This window comes from Salmo salar, chromosome 25, assembly GCF_965601325.2.
Source record: "Salmo salar chromosome 25, fSalSal1, whole genome shotgun sequence".
In the NCBI taxonomy this organism is placed as follows: domain Eukaryota; kingdom Metazoa; phylum Chordata; class Actinopteri; order Salmoniformes; family Salmonidae; genus Salmo; species Salmo salar.
In genome coordinates, this window is record NC_138315.1 from 20,295,001 (window position 1) to 20,310,000 (window position 15,000).

Below are 15,000 nucleotides of genomic sequence, written 5' to 3' on the forward strand. Positions count from 1 at the left end.
GAGCTCTTGGCATCAACTCAACTCGCCGTGTTTGGAGGAGGAGGAATGCTGCCTATGACCCCAAGAATACCATCCCCACCGTCAAACATGGAGGTGGAAACATTATGCTTTGGGGGTGTTTTTCTGCTAAGGGGACAGGACAACTTCACCGCATCAAAGGGACGATGGACAGGGCCATGTACCGTCAAATCTTGGGTGAGAACCTCCTTCCCTCAGCCAGGGCATTGAAAATGGGTCGTGGATGGGTATTCCAGCATGACAATGACCCAAAACACACGGCCAAGGCAACAAAGGAGTGGCTCAAGAAGAAGCACATCAAGGTCCTGGAGTGACCTAGCCAGTCGCCAGACCTTAATCCCATAGAAAATCTGTGGAGGGAGCTGAAGGTTTGAGTTGCCAAACGTTAGCCTCAAAACCTTAATGACGTGGAGAAGATCTGCAAAGAGGAGTGGGACAAAATCCCTCCTGAGATGTGTGCAAACCTGGTGGCCAACTACAAGAAACGTCTGACCTCTGTGATTGCCAAAACAAGGGTTTTGCCACCAAGTACTAAGTCATGTTCTGCAGAGGGGTCAAATACTTATTTCCGTCATTAAAATGCAAATCATTTTATAACATTTTTGACATGCGTTTTTCAGGATTTTTTGTTTTGTTTTTCTGTCTCTCACTGTTCAAATAAACCTACCATTAAAATTATAGACTGATCATTTCTTTGTCAGTGGGCAAACGTACAAATCAGCAGGGGATCACATACTTTTTTCGCTCACTGTAGATTTTTCAAAGTAGCCACCCTTTGCCTTGATGACAGCTTTGCACACTCATGGCATTCTCTCAGCCATGCTTTTCCAACAGTCTTGAAGGAATTCCCACATATGCTGAGAGCATGTTGGCTGCTTTTCCTTCACTCTGTGGTCCAACTCATCCCAAACCATCTCAATTGGGTTGAGGTTGGGTGATTGTTGAGGCCAGGTCATCTGATGCAGCACTCCATCACTCTCCTTCTTGGTCAAATAGCCCTTACACAGCCTGGAGGTGTGTTTTGGGTCATTGTCCGGTTGAAATATAAATTATAGTCCCACGAAGTGCAAACCAGATGGGATGGTATATCGCTGCAGAATGCTGGGGTAGCCATGCTGGTTAAGTGTGCCTTGAATTCTAAATAAATCACTGACAGTCTCACCAGCAAAGCACCCCCACACCATCACACCTCCTCCTCAGTGCTTCATGGTGGGAACCACACATGCAGAGATCATCCGTTCACCTACTCTGCGTCTCATAAACCAAAAATCTCAAATTTGGACTCATCACACCAAAATACAGATTTCCACCGGTCTAATGTCCATTGCTTGTGTTTCTTGGCCCAAGCAAGTCTCTTCTTCTTATTGGTGTCCTTTAGTAGTGGTTTCTTTGCAGAAATTCGACCATGAAGGCCTAATTCATGCAGTCTCCTCTGAACAGTTGATGTTGAGATATGTCTTGTTGAGATATGTCTTTTACTTGAGCTCTGCAATCTGAGGTGCAGTTAATTGCTGATTTCTGAGGCTGGTAACTCTAATGAACTTATCCTCTGCAGCAGAGGTAACTCTGAGTCTTCCTTTCCAGTTTCTTCATAGCGCCTGATGGTTTTTGCAACTGCACTTGAAGAAACTTTGAAAGTTCTTGAAATTTTCCACATTGACTGACCTTCTCTTTGTCATTTCTCTTTACTTATTTGAGCTGTTCTTGCCATAATATGGACTTGGTCTTTTACCATCTAAGGCTATATTCTGTATACCACCCCTACCTAATCACAACACAACTGATTGGGTCAAACACATTAAGAAGGAAATAAATTCCACAAATTAACTTAACGAGCCACACCTGTTAATTGAAATGCATTCCAGGTGACTAACTCATGAAGCTGGTTGAGAGAATGCCAAGTGTATGCAAAGCTGTCATCAAGGGAAAGGGTGGTTACTTTGAAGAATTTGCTTAACACCTTTTTTTGGTTACTACATGATTCCATATGTGTTATTTCATAGTTTTGATGTCTTCTACAATGTAGCAAATAGTAAAAATAAAGAAAAATCCTTGAATGAGTAGGTGTGTCCAAACTTTCGACTGGTATTGTATAGATTTTTTTTTTTAGGAAACATTGCATATCTAATAGTCAAATCATAGCAGGTGAGCTGGTTCTACTATTTTGGTACATTTCTGATGTTTTGTGGTGGAAAATTGGTGGGTCGAGCATAACATGTTAAAACCAGTCTGAGAAAAATAATTTATGTGTGTTATCTCCATCATATTTGTTCTGAATTCTTCCAATTAAGCTCTTCCTCTGTTGGCTTCTCTCTGCGCCCTCCCACGGCTCAACGTAAATCAGATCAGTCAGATTCTGTAAAGTGGACTCAGTTCTCCACCAGCAAATCATCAGTAGTGCAAATATGCTTTTCAAAGGTGTATAATTGTAATTTTCCAGCTTACTCACTCCAGGGATTTGCAATAAGAGAAAACAAAGCAGTTATTTTCAGTTAGCCAAAATTAAACCGAATTCTGTAAAATGTATGTAGTATATGCAGTCCCACAGGATTTAATATCAACGGCGAGTGTTTTTTAAATGTATTGTCATTTTTGTGCAGTAAGCCTTTGCAGACAGTTAGTGAACAAACAGCCTGGTGGACCTTGAAAAGTGATGCTGTTGTTTGGTGCGGCTATGCTGTGTTTTCACACTCAGCTGGTGTTTTGTGAGAGAATGTGCTGAGATGTCCTTCAGCAGCACACAGCACGATGCGTCTCAGAGCAAGAAGAAAATGAATATACTGATACACTGGAGACCGTTTTTCCTCAAAATATAAACATTTTAACACTTTCCATGTCTATTTTCTTGTTGTGGGTCAATGTTGATACCACTGAGGACTTTCTCCTGTAATGTGTATTTGTGCCATGCTTTAGTCCAGGCGCCTGCACCCCATTTTTCTTGACACAAACTCTCATCATAACAACAGAAGCCTCAGTGGCAGGCAGGCAGCCGAATCCCAGGTGGCACTTCCCTTACTGAAGGATTCGATCGTTTGCATTAAAATCGATGTGGGAGAGGTGCTGCAGACAAAGGGAAGGCTGGGGGAGCCAGTGTGGACTGGTTCCTCCCCTGGTTCTGCAGGGGAGCTGTGGACTGGAGCGGTCCTCTCAGCCAGAGTGGAGCAGCCCAGTGCTGTAGGTCCTGAATTATTAAACACAACATATTGCAGCTGAGCAGCGGGGTAAAGCCATGTCGGATGTGTCTACTTTTCAACTGGGCCGCTGCTCTGAGGCTCTGTGAAGGACAGAGGGGGGTGTTTTGGGAGGAAGCGGAGGACAGAAGGGGGTGATTTGGGAGGAAGGGGAGAGGTCTGAGTGGTCTTGCAGTGGGAGGCTGAAGCTCCTCAGAGGTCTTATTGTATAAGCGCCTGCTAATTAAGAAGAAAAGATCCATGAGCCAAGGGCTTTGTTTAAACCAGCTGCTGCTGCACCAAGGATTTAGTTATGTTTATCAACATGAGACAATTAGCTAACGGACCAAGATAAAGGACTAAACCATAGCTAACCTCTCTCAACAACACTGTTCTCACATGCAGACATGCACTAGTACACACACACACACACACACACACACACACACACACACACACACACACACACACACACACACACACACACACACACATACACATACACATACACACACAAACACACCCTGCAGTGATCTGCCAGTGATTTCTAGAGCATCCAATTTCCACGAAGGTTTGAAAGTCTGCCTCTGAAGAAGATGATTGTCTGTTTCTCCTTCTTATTATTTCAAAGGACAGGTAACGCACTGAGTTTTCCTGGAATCAGAATTGCACTAGCTGTGGTGAAGCTTGTTACATTCTGAGTGGCATAACTCTAATATCCAGTCTCCTTTGAACGTTTTCTCTTAGTCACTAAGAGGACTGGCTTCAAATTCCTTGAATTTCCATAGTGAATCAATAGCAACCTATGGACCATTTAAACTAGATTAAAGTGATGTAGGATGTCATCAGTGAGATACAGTGTAATAGGACTATACTATAGTAATCAGCCTCAGAGCATCATCATTAGTCTGACTGATGGAATAACCATGCTAGCTAACAGTCTCTGCATGGCAAAGTGAATGAATTCATGGAAGCAGTGCTCGTGTAGCCATTGAAAGTCACCTCACAAAACATATTACTGTTGCATTCTCAAGCTCAGCCTCTCTCTCTCTTTCTCTCTCTGCCTTTTCTACACTCAGATGGGGTTTTATGTTTTTGGTATCTGACAACACTGCATCCATCTAAGATAAGAGATGCTATATGATTGCAGATGACCCTCCCCAATTCATTTGGATTCTCCCAAGATTATTGACTACACCCCGGAATCTGGGTCTCGCCGCTAAGAAGAGGGAAGAGGGACATAGTTACATTTCTCGTTAGCCGCAAATGATTCCTGCGAGTCTGTCAGAGCTATTTGTCATAGCAGGGTGAATGATGGTTTTTTTTAATGAAGAGGAGTGGAGTTGGGGTTTAAAGGGGCGTGAATCACAGTTCATGGCGAGGTGTGATGCTTGTCCCCTGGGACAAGGCTGACAGCAATTTATTTTGTTCTAGTAGATTTTGTATTGATCCTCTGAAGGGATTTAGCCAGAATCTGGGGTTCATTTAAAGTACTAGGACTGGGTTCCAAACCGAAACACTCTCTAGAAAGCAGAGCACTGTACATTTTTTAATATATATTTTGTATTTATTTATTGAACCTTCATTTAACTAGGCAATTTAGTTAAGAACAAAATCTTATTTACAATGACGGCCTACACCGGCCAAACCCAAACGCTGGGCCAATTGTGCGCCGCCATATGGGACTCCCAGTCACGGCCTGTTGTGATACAGCCTGGAATCGAACCAGGGTCTGTAGTGACGCCTCTAGCACTGAGATGAAGTGCCTTAGACCCTGTGGTTGGGCCATTTGGGAGCCCAACCAGCTCCTAATAGGAGGAGCATGGTTATCTTTCCTCCAAGAAAGAAAGAGGATAGCTACACAGTATATTGCTCAGATACAATACATTTGACAGCAAGCTGCCTTTATGAGGGTATCTTTCTACCAAGCTACTTTCTTTCACCTCTACAGCTCCTCTTCCTGCTTTAATGTCTTGAAGTAAGAAGTGGGGACTGATGTGAGATCAGTTGCTGTAGTGTAGTGTAGCATCTTGCGACCCTGGGCTCAGCAGTGCCACTCCTGCCAACTAAACGACTCTGCTTTGGTTTGGCGTTCACCCAGTCACCCAGATTTCTAGTTATGGCACATTACTGTATGTGTGTCTGACATGTTGAGAAATGAGGTAGAAAAATGAGATGTGTTTAGTTGCCACTGAGAGCTCCGCTGCTATTTGTCTTACTTATGGAAATACCCAGTCTCACTTTTATGATCAGTGTTGAAGATAGAGGAGAATACGAGATAAGGCTGTCTGTGAGTTAGAGAGGGGACAGTTGATGCTGAGGAGATGGAGAAGAAAGGGACATTAAGGTGAGGGGTCACAGTCCAATTAAACTTAGCCCTGTGAAAATACTGTTGTTACAAGATTCATCGAACAGAACAAAAAAGCAAACGAGATGCAAAACCCTGTATACACTACATCATATTCTGTTTTCCACAGAATATTATTTACTGTATTGCGTGTAAGAGTAGTTCATTAGATGTGAATATGTCAATTCTCAAGCCAACAACGGAAGCATCCTATATCTTCAATAACAACATCTTCATCTGTATCTGTATACTATCTATGTTCTCCCCAGCTAAAGTGCTGCTTGTCAGGCATGGTTGGCTCCCTGATAAATGTGTGTTATCAGCCGAGTGCTGAGTGCTCCTCCATGCGCCTCCTTTCATAAATCACAAAGAGACCTTCTACACCAAAGCTTTGTGGCACTGCCGTCTCTCTTTGTTTTGACACGGAACGGGTACATTTTCTGACACGCCAATCGCCTCTGAAAGCCAACCTGGGTAAACGAATCACTAGCATTAATACCAGCAACAGAGATCTATCTACCTTATGTTTTCATGAGTCTGTCAAGCGAGACTTTTTTTGCCTTTTATCCAGCTCAAGTTTTTGCTTATCTTTGACTCCTTGGCTGGATAAAAGGCTACACTTATTAGCGTGATTCAATACCTTTTCGCCCCATCGCCCAACACACTAGCCCCATCCCTCCCTCTCCTCCCCTCCCTCACCCATGGTCATTGCTCTTGAATGTAGACAGTCACATTTCCAGGCTTACCCTGGTCCCTGACCCATTTCACCAGCATGGAAGCCTCTCTTGTCTCTATATCCCTGTTGCCCCTCCTCATTACCCCACACAGTGTCTTCTCTGTGGAAATGAATGCATGGATTAATGATCCCACTTTGTGCTGAAACAAATATACAATTGCTGTTGTTATAGGCTAACTGCTGTGCTGGTCAGTGCCAAGGCTAATGATAAGCATCACTGTAGTGACCTGCTGTATTGCTTGTCTTGTTCTGGGTTCTGTATCACTCTGAGTGAGTGCATTTATGTATGTGGCTGCATGGTTCAGTGCCAATAGTAGTGAGTCTGTCTGTTAGTGTGGGTGCTGTGCTTGCAGGGCAGACTAACATTCTGGGCACTATGTAGGGAATAGGGTGCCATTTGGGATGCAGCCCTGGCCTGGGAGAAGAGAGTGCGGAGCTTTGGCAGCCCTTGGCAGGCTGTGTTGGCTGGCGTCCTGGTGCCTTGATCCAGCCTCCAGACGGCTTGGGAAGAGAACAACCTAAGGGCTCCCTGTACAGGACTGGATGCTGACAGTACGGCCAGCAGATCCACTCATCCTGCTTCACGCTGTACTGCTGCCGCAGCTAGCAGACCAGCTGTCACCAGGAGTGAGCCTGTTTGTTCCTCTCTCTCACTTGACTGTTGGACTGTCAGACTGTCCCGCAGATCCCTTTTTTGTTTGTGTTATTTGCATCGACCCGGCCTACGGTGTTGACTGACGGGATAAGAGGAAGTTGGTAGTTCTAATGTGGTGCCAGTCTGCCAGAGCATCTTAGCATCACGCGTCATGGGTCTGTCTGTCACCATGGTCCCCTACGCCACAGACCCTTTTTAAGCCTTTTAAGACCTAGACCAGAGAGGTCACATCATAGTCTCCATGGCAGCCATTGATTGGTGGATCAAAGATAGAGAGACTGAGATAAAAGCCCTGTTGAAACTCTCCTCCAGCTCAGCTCGCACTCAGATTGCCCGTCTCCATGGTGATCTGCCTAGCGACAGGGCGCCCCGTGGGACTGTTACCGCCCTGAAAACGAACACATCACAGAGGAAACTTAAAAGCCCCCAGCTTCACAAGGACAGAATGAACAGAAACGGATGGAGAGAATATGGAGAATTTGGGCCAGAATCAGATGACTCAAGCTTGCTATTATAACCATTAAGTGCCTGATGAGTCAAATGCTACGAATGTATAAGATGCTTTAATGGATAATCTTCTGTTACATTCTCAACTCTAACAATCCAGTATTGAGGAGAAATCAAATGGAACGTGTTAACAGATCTTTATCCTCTATGCCTTACAAACCTTCCCCGTGTAGGATTATAGCTGTTTAAATCCATACCATTTTTCCTCAAAGATTATTACAGTATAGTGCTAATCTCTGAATAATTCTCCTCCAATTCAAGCTACTCTTTAAGGTGTGCTGATAAAATGAATCATGTACAAACAGAATAGGTTATCAGTGTTTTGATCTTTGAACCTGGAAAATCGTAAACTATTACATAACAAAAAGGATTTGTGTGTGTCTGTGTTTGTCCGTGTGTACGTGTGTTTGTCTGTGTTTGAAAGAGCAATATTTACATGGATGTTGCTGTTATCATTACTTTTGTTGTTAGAATCCTTTGTATTTTGTTCCTCAGGTATTAATTTATTCTCTCTCTCTCTCTCTCTCTCTCTCTCTCTCTCTCTCTCTCTCTCTCTCTCTCTTTCTCTCTCTCTTTCTCTCTAGCTGTTTCATTCATGAGACACAGCGCATCAGCATTTGGATTTGCAGTGAGTTCCATTTATACTTATTAATTAGTCATAAAGTCATGGTGTTAATTTATTAACTCTGGTTGGGATCAGATTCAAGTTGTCTGCCTTTGTTTCCTTGGTAACAGCCAGGGAAGCATGAGAGCACATCAGAACACTGTGTGATAACAGAAATATCCCCACAGATACTGTGGGAAGCTCTAGAATGCTATAAAAGAAGGTATCATGTCATGTCAGGGAAACGAGGACAGGTTACTAGAGAGTCAGCATATTAGACATGGATGATAATGAACCAATGAGGAGCTGTTAAGGCCATGTCTATAGAGGGGTCATAATAGTTTGTAGGCCAAACCGTTCGGACACTCTGGACAATTTTGTGAGAAGACCGATTTTCTGCTTGTCTCATGGTCTGACATACACCGCTCTAGCTCTGTCACTTTTCACCACAGGTGGGGAAGTGCGACATCGGCGGATGGGGTTATTTGAGGCAGATATCTCTATTTTAAATTGACAGACTTGAATGTTGATTTTTATCCTACTGTTCAGTAACCAGCGTAGTCGGTTAGTAGAGCATATGGAGTTTAAGTAGGGGGGAATGGGAGGTGGGACTAGAGTTGAGTGTTTTCCTGCATGTACTGTACTATATACTTTGTTATTTGATGTATCCCCACTGGAGGCCTAATAGCAGATTGTCTGTCTATGCAGTTTGACGCCACGTTGGACGTGCTATCTTCAATTATCGTGCTGTGGCGCTATAGCAATGCCGCAGCTGTCCACTCCGCCCATAGGGAGTACATGTGAGTAAAATGGGCACAAAATTCATATTAATCTCATTGAACATACAGGTTGCATGGTGTCCCCTATTAGAACATCCCATGTACACCACCATAACAACAGTTCTCTCTCCCCTAGTAGCCTACTGGGTTATTATCTTCAGAAACCTGCCTTGTACATTCCCTTTGACTTGAATCTATATCAGTGTGTCTCATACGTTACATTATTGAGCTGTTGAGACATTAAATGTATTTTTAGTCCAGGCAGCCACATCCAGGTACAGTATATCTCCCAGTGTACAATGATACAGTACATCTTCCACAGTAATACAGGGGTTCGTCCTAGTTTACATCTTGTTCCTGGTTGACGGCCTTGTTCTGGCATGTCACAGCTACTTCCTCAGCACTGCAGGCGCTACAATGATAAAGGACAATGCCGCCCATCTACCATCCATCTTATGCCCGCCTGCTGTGGGGGGGGGATGGAGGTGGAGGGAGGGAGGGAGGGATGGATGGATGGAGACATTCTCATTCCTCCTTTGCGGAAGTGTCAAAATGAGAGATAAATGGGGAAGAAATGGCAGAGGAAGCAAACATCTTTCTCTGGCGCCAAAGTACTGAGCTGTGAAGCTGCTACTGTAACCGTAGCCAGGAACCCAGAGAACAGACGCTTTTCACTTTTATTTAATTGGAACAGATCTCCCCTGCCTCTCTATGCCTGATTACACCTGTGTTAAAGTAGCATTCACAAACAGTTATGGCTCCCTGGAGAACCAATACATCTATTTAAGTGTACCACGGTGAGGTGCAGCAAAAAAAACGGAAACATTTATTTAAAAATATGTTTTTGTGAATATTTTTGCTTCCAATTTTACTGGAGGATGACAATGGAAGAAGCCCTAAGACTTGATTTCTGTCTGTCCACAGAGCGTGCGTGGTCCTTGGGGTGGTCTTCATCTTGTCCTCCCTGTGTATTCTAGGAAAAGCAATCCATGACCTGGCCACCAAGCTGCTTCCAGAAGTGGTGAGAGACCCCCCCTCACACACACAGATGTGCACGCAAGCACACACACACTAACACACACACACACAGAATCATAGGGCGATATATAACCGGTATTTTCAGAAGCTTTTCTCAGTCTTCACCGTGTTTTATACTGTATGTACTGGCAGGTGGCTTTTTATAGCCCCAGTTTGTGCCTGTGACGTCAAAGAACTCTGCCTGTTCCTCTGTCTCTCTCTGTTTCACCTGCCCATGTGATGGAGTGCAAGAGCTGCTGAAGTTAAGGCGAGGAAACGGAAGCAGAGAAAATAGTGACTAGTTTATGACAGTAATCCCGGAATAGTCTCATTTCGCTGTTGCCAGGCAATGCAACCTTTCCTACACCTCTGTAGATTGATGCTGCAGTAAACATCCAAAACATCAACAGGACGAAAGTTACCGAATCAAAACAACTGTTCAGAGATTTCCATTCTAGGTAGACAACTAGATACACTATGCACTTGCAGCTATGAGAGCAGAAATAGCACTTTTTCAGACTTGGCCCATTTCTTACAATTTTTTTATTTACATATTAAGTCCACAATTTGCACATGGATATCTGTTTGAACCAGCAGCCCTGCTATGTTAATCAAGCCAGTGAGTCTTATGCTCAGGAGGATATGTCAGTCCGGGGAGGGCCCATTATCACTCGCTCTTCTTCTGGCGCATGCAAGCACAATCTAAAAATATCTGCAGTATTTCATCTCTCTCTCTCTCTCTCTCTCTCTCTCTCTCTCTAACCTCCAAACAAGCTTCAACGCCATACAACACTCCTTCTGTGGCCTCCAACTGCTCTTAAATAATAGTAAAACGAAATGCATGCTCTTCAACCGATCGCTACCCGCCCGACTAGCATCTCTACTCTGGACGGTTCTGACTTAAAATATGTGGACAACTATAAATACCTAGGTGTCTGGCTAGACTGTAAACTCTCCTTCCAGACTCACATTAAGCATCTCCAATCCAAAATTAAATCTAGAATTGCCTTCCTATTTCGCAACAAAGCCTCCTTCACTCATGCTGCCAAACATACCCTCGTAAAACTGACTATCCTACCAATCCTTGACTTTGGCGATGTCAATTACAAAATAGCCTCCAACACTCTACTCAACAAACTGGATGCAGTCTATCACAGTGCCATCCGTTTTGTCACCAAAGCCCAATATACTACCCACCACTGCGACCTGTATGCTCTCGTTGGCTGGTCCTCGCTATATATTCGTCGCCAAACCCACTGGCTCCAGATCATCCTTAAGTCTTTGCTAGGTAAAGCTCCGCCTTATCTCAGCTCACTGGCCACCATAGCAACACCCACCCGTAGCACACGCTCCAGCAGGTATATTTCACTGGTCATCCCCAAAGGCAACACCTCCTTTTGCCGCCTTTCCTTCCAGTTCTCTGCTGTCAATGACTGGAACGAATTGCAAAAATCACTGAAGTTGGAGACTCTTATCTCCCTCACTAACTTTAAGCGTCAGCTGTCAGAGCAGCTTACTGATCGCTGCAGCTGTACACAGCCCATCTGTAAATAGCCCATTTAACCAACTACCTACCTCATCCCCATATTAGTTTTTTTGCTCTTTTGCACACCAGTATTTCTACTTGCACATCCTCATCTGCACATATATCACTCCAGTGTCAGTTGCTAAATTGTAATTACTTCGCCACTATTGGCCGATTTATTGCCTTACCTCCTTACTTAATTTGCACACACTGTATACAGATTCTTCTATTGTGTTATTGACTGTATGTTTGTTAATCCCATGTGTAACTCTGTGTTGTTTTTGTCACACTGCTTTGCTTTATCTTGGCCAGGTCGCAGTTGTAAATGACAACTTGTTCTCAACTGACCTAACTGGTTAAATAAAGGTGAAATAAAATTTCAATCAATCAAAAAATAGATAATAAACAAAATTGAAACAAACAATAAAGAATGAAGAGTAAACATTACACTCACAATGTTCCAAAGGAATAGAGACATTTCAAATGTCATATTATGGCTATATACATTGTTGTAACGATGTGCAAATAGTACAAAAGGGAAAATAATTAAACATAAATATGGGTTGTATTTACAATGGTGTTTGTTTTTCACTGGTTGCCGTTTTCTTGTGGCAACAGTTCACAAATCTTGCTGCTGTGATGGCACACTGGTATTTCACCCAATAGATATGGGAATTTATAAAAATTGGCAGGATGTTAGGAAGTGCAACTCAGTTTCCACCTAATTTTGTGGGCAGTGTGCAGATTTCCTGTCTTCTCTTGAGAGCCAGGTTTGCCTATGGCGTCCTTTCTCAATAGCAAGGCTATGCTCACTGAGTCTGCACATAGTCAAAGATATCCTTAATTTTGGGCCAGTCACAGTGGTCAGGTATTCTGCCACTGTGTACTCTGTTTAGGGCCAAATCGCATTCTAGTTTGCTCTGGTTTTTTGTTAAGGCTTTCCAATGTGTCAAGTAATTATATGTGTTCTCATGATTTGGTTGGGTCTAATTGTGTTGCTGTCCTGGGGCTCTGCGGGGTCTGTTTGTGTTTGTGAACAGAGCCCCAGGACTAGCTTGCTTAGGGGACTCTTCTCCAGGTTTATCTCTCTGTAGGTGATTGCTTTGTTTTGGAAGGTTTGGGAATCGCTTCTTTTTAGGTGGTTGAAGAATTTGACGTCTCTTTTCTGGATTTGGATTATTAGCGGGTATAACAGTTGTCGTCTGGAATGGAGGACCAAAACGCAGCGGGTTGTATACTCATCTTTTTTTAATAGGAGAAAGAAGGAAAACCAAACCAACACGTATACAAAAATCACAAAAAATGATGAACGACGAAATACAGTCTTGTCAGGCATAGACAGCTAAACAAGCACAACCTCCCACAAATCACAAACACACCCTAATATATAGGACTCTCAATCAAAGGCAACTAGACAACCCCTGCCTCCAATTGAGAGTCCACACCCCAATTAACTAAACATAGAAACAGACTAACTAGAAAGAACATAGAAATAGACTAACATAGAGCAGTGACCAAAAAGAAACGGAAAAAATTAATCAAACACCCTACTACATAAACTATCACCCCGAAACACATAAACAAAATACCCTCTGCCACGTCCTGACCAAACTACAATAACAAATAACCCTTATACTGGTCAGGACGTGACAGTACCCCCCCCCAAAGGTGCAGACCCCGGATGCACCTCATAAATAAAAAAATTAAAAAACAACAACAACAACAAAAAATCCCCCTAAACTAAAGGGAGGGAAGGGAGGGTGGCTGCCGTCACCGACGGCACTTGTGCTACACCCCCCCTCCCCAACCCACCTATACAGGAGGTGGTTCAGGCTCCGGCCTACTGTCCTCCAGAATGCAGACAAACTTGTTTAGTTTCGGGCCGTAGGCAGACTCCCATTGTTCCGGATCGTAGGCAGACCTCTTCCGTTCCACACTGTAGGCAGACTTATTCGATATACAGTTAATCATATCTAGTTCCGGATCGTCAGACTTACTCAGTTCCGGGTTGCTGATAGACTCCCTTGGTTCTGGGTCATAGGCAGACTCACCCGGTTCTGGGTCACAGGCAGACCCCTTCGGTTCTGGGTCGCAGGCAGACTCCCTCGGTTCCGGGTCGCAGGCAGACTCCCTCGGTTCCGGGTCGCAGGCAGACTCCCTCGGTTCCGGGTCGCAGGCAGACTCCCTCGGTTCCTGATCACAGGCAGTAACCATCTGTTCCAGACTAGACACTGTTGCCGGATACTCTGGACTGCACACTGGTGCCGGATACTCTGGACTGCACACTGTTGCCGGATACTCTGGACTGCACACTGTTGCCAGATACTCTGGACTGCACACTGTTGCCAGATACTCTGGACTGCACACTGTTGCCAGATACTCTGGACTGCACACTGTTGCCAGATACTCTGGACTGCACACTGTTGCCGGATACTCTGGACTGCACACTGTTGCCGGATACTCTGGACTGCACACTGTTGCCAGATACTCTGGACTGCACACTGTTGCCGGATACTCTGGACTGCACACTGTTGCCGGATACTCTGGACTGCACACTGTTGCCGGATACTCTGGACTGCACACTGTTGCCGGATACTCTGGACTGCACACTGTTGCCGGATACTCTGGACTGCACACTGTTGCCGGATACTCTGGACTGCACACTGTTGCCGGATACTCTGGACTGCACACTGTTGCCGGATACTCTGGACTGCACACTGTTGCCGGATACTCTGGACTGCACACTATTGCCGAACTCTCGAGGCTGGGCTGACGCACTGGAAGCCTGATGCGTGGTACTGGTACTGGATGTGCCAGTCTGGGGACACGCACCTCAGGGCTAGTGCGGGGAGCGGGAACAGGACGAGTCGGACTGGGCTAACGCACTGGAAGCCTGATGCGTGGTGCTGGTACTGGAGGTATCAGCCTGGGAACACGCACCTCAGGGCTAGTGCAGGGAGCGGGAACAGGCCGAGTCGGACTGGGTTGACGCACTAGAAGCCTGATGCGTGATGCTGGTACTGGAGGTCTCAGCCTGGGAACACACCTCAGGGCTAGTGCGGGGAGCGGGAACAGGACGAGTCGGACTGGGCTGACGCACTGGACCGTAGAGGCGTACTGGCGGTCTCAAGCGCAAAACTGGCATCGCTCTTACTGGCTGGATTCCCACTTCCCCCTGGCAAATGCGGGGCGCTGGTATTGCGCATACCGGCCTAAAAATACTTGGCCTTGCCACAGTACCCATTACCCCGAAGCATGGGACTTGTCCATTCACTGGTTGCCCAGAAAAGGTACGGGGATTTGGCCTGGGGCTCAATCCTCGCCCAGCCAAACTACCCATGTGCCCCCCACAAAAAATTATTGAGGCTGCCTCTCGGGCTTAAACGCCAGTCGTGTTCCCGGTAGCGTTCCCGGTCCTCACCAGACTTCTTCCATGGCCCTCTCCGGCCAGAATCTGCTCCCATGTCCATTTCTCCCGCCAGTCCATATCGAATTCCCCTTGCTCCTTACTCCGCTGCTTGATCCATTTGTGGTGGGAGGTTCTGTAACGGTTGTCGTCTGGAATGGAGGACCAAAACGCAGCGGGTTGTATACTTATCTTCTTTTAATAGGAGAAAGAAGGAAAACCAAACCAACACGTAT

The 15,000-nt window shown here is 45.1% G+C and overlaps 1 protein-coding gene across 2 annotated transcripts in view; it reads left to right on the top strand.

Annotated features, from left to right (window-relative positions):
* Positions 1–15,000, top strand: part of tmem163a (transmembrane protein 163a) — a 112,360-nt gene that overhangs the window by 84,125 nt on the left and 13,235 nt on the right. For both annotated transcript variants that reach the window (XM_014173458.3, XM_014173457.3), the window contains exons 3-5: positions 8,018–8,061; positions 8,746–8,837; positions 9,741–9,837. In XM_014173458.3, coding sequence (XP_014028933.1) covers positions 8,018–8,061; positions 8,746–8,837; positions 9,741–9,837 — 233 coding nt within the window. The remainder of the gene's footprint in view (positions 1–8,017; positions 8,062–8,745; positions 8,838–9,740; positions 9,838–15,000) is intronic.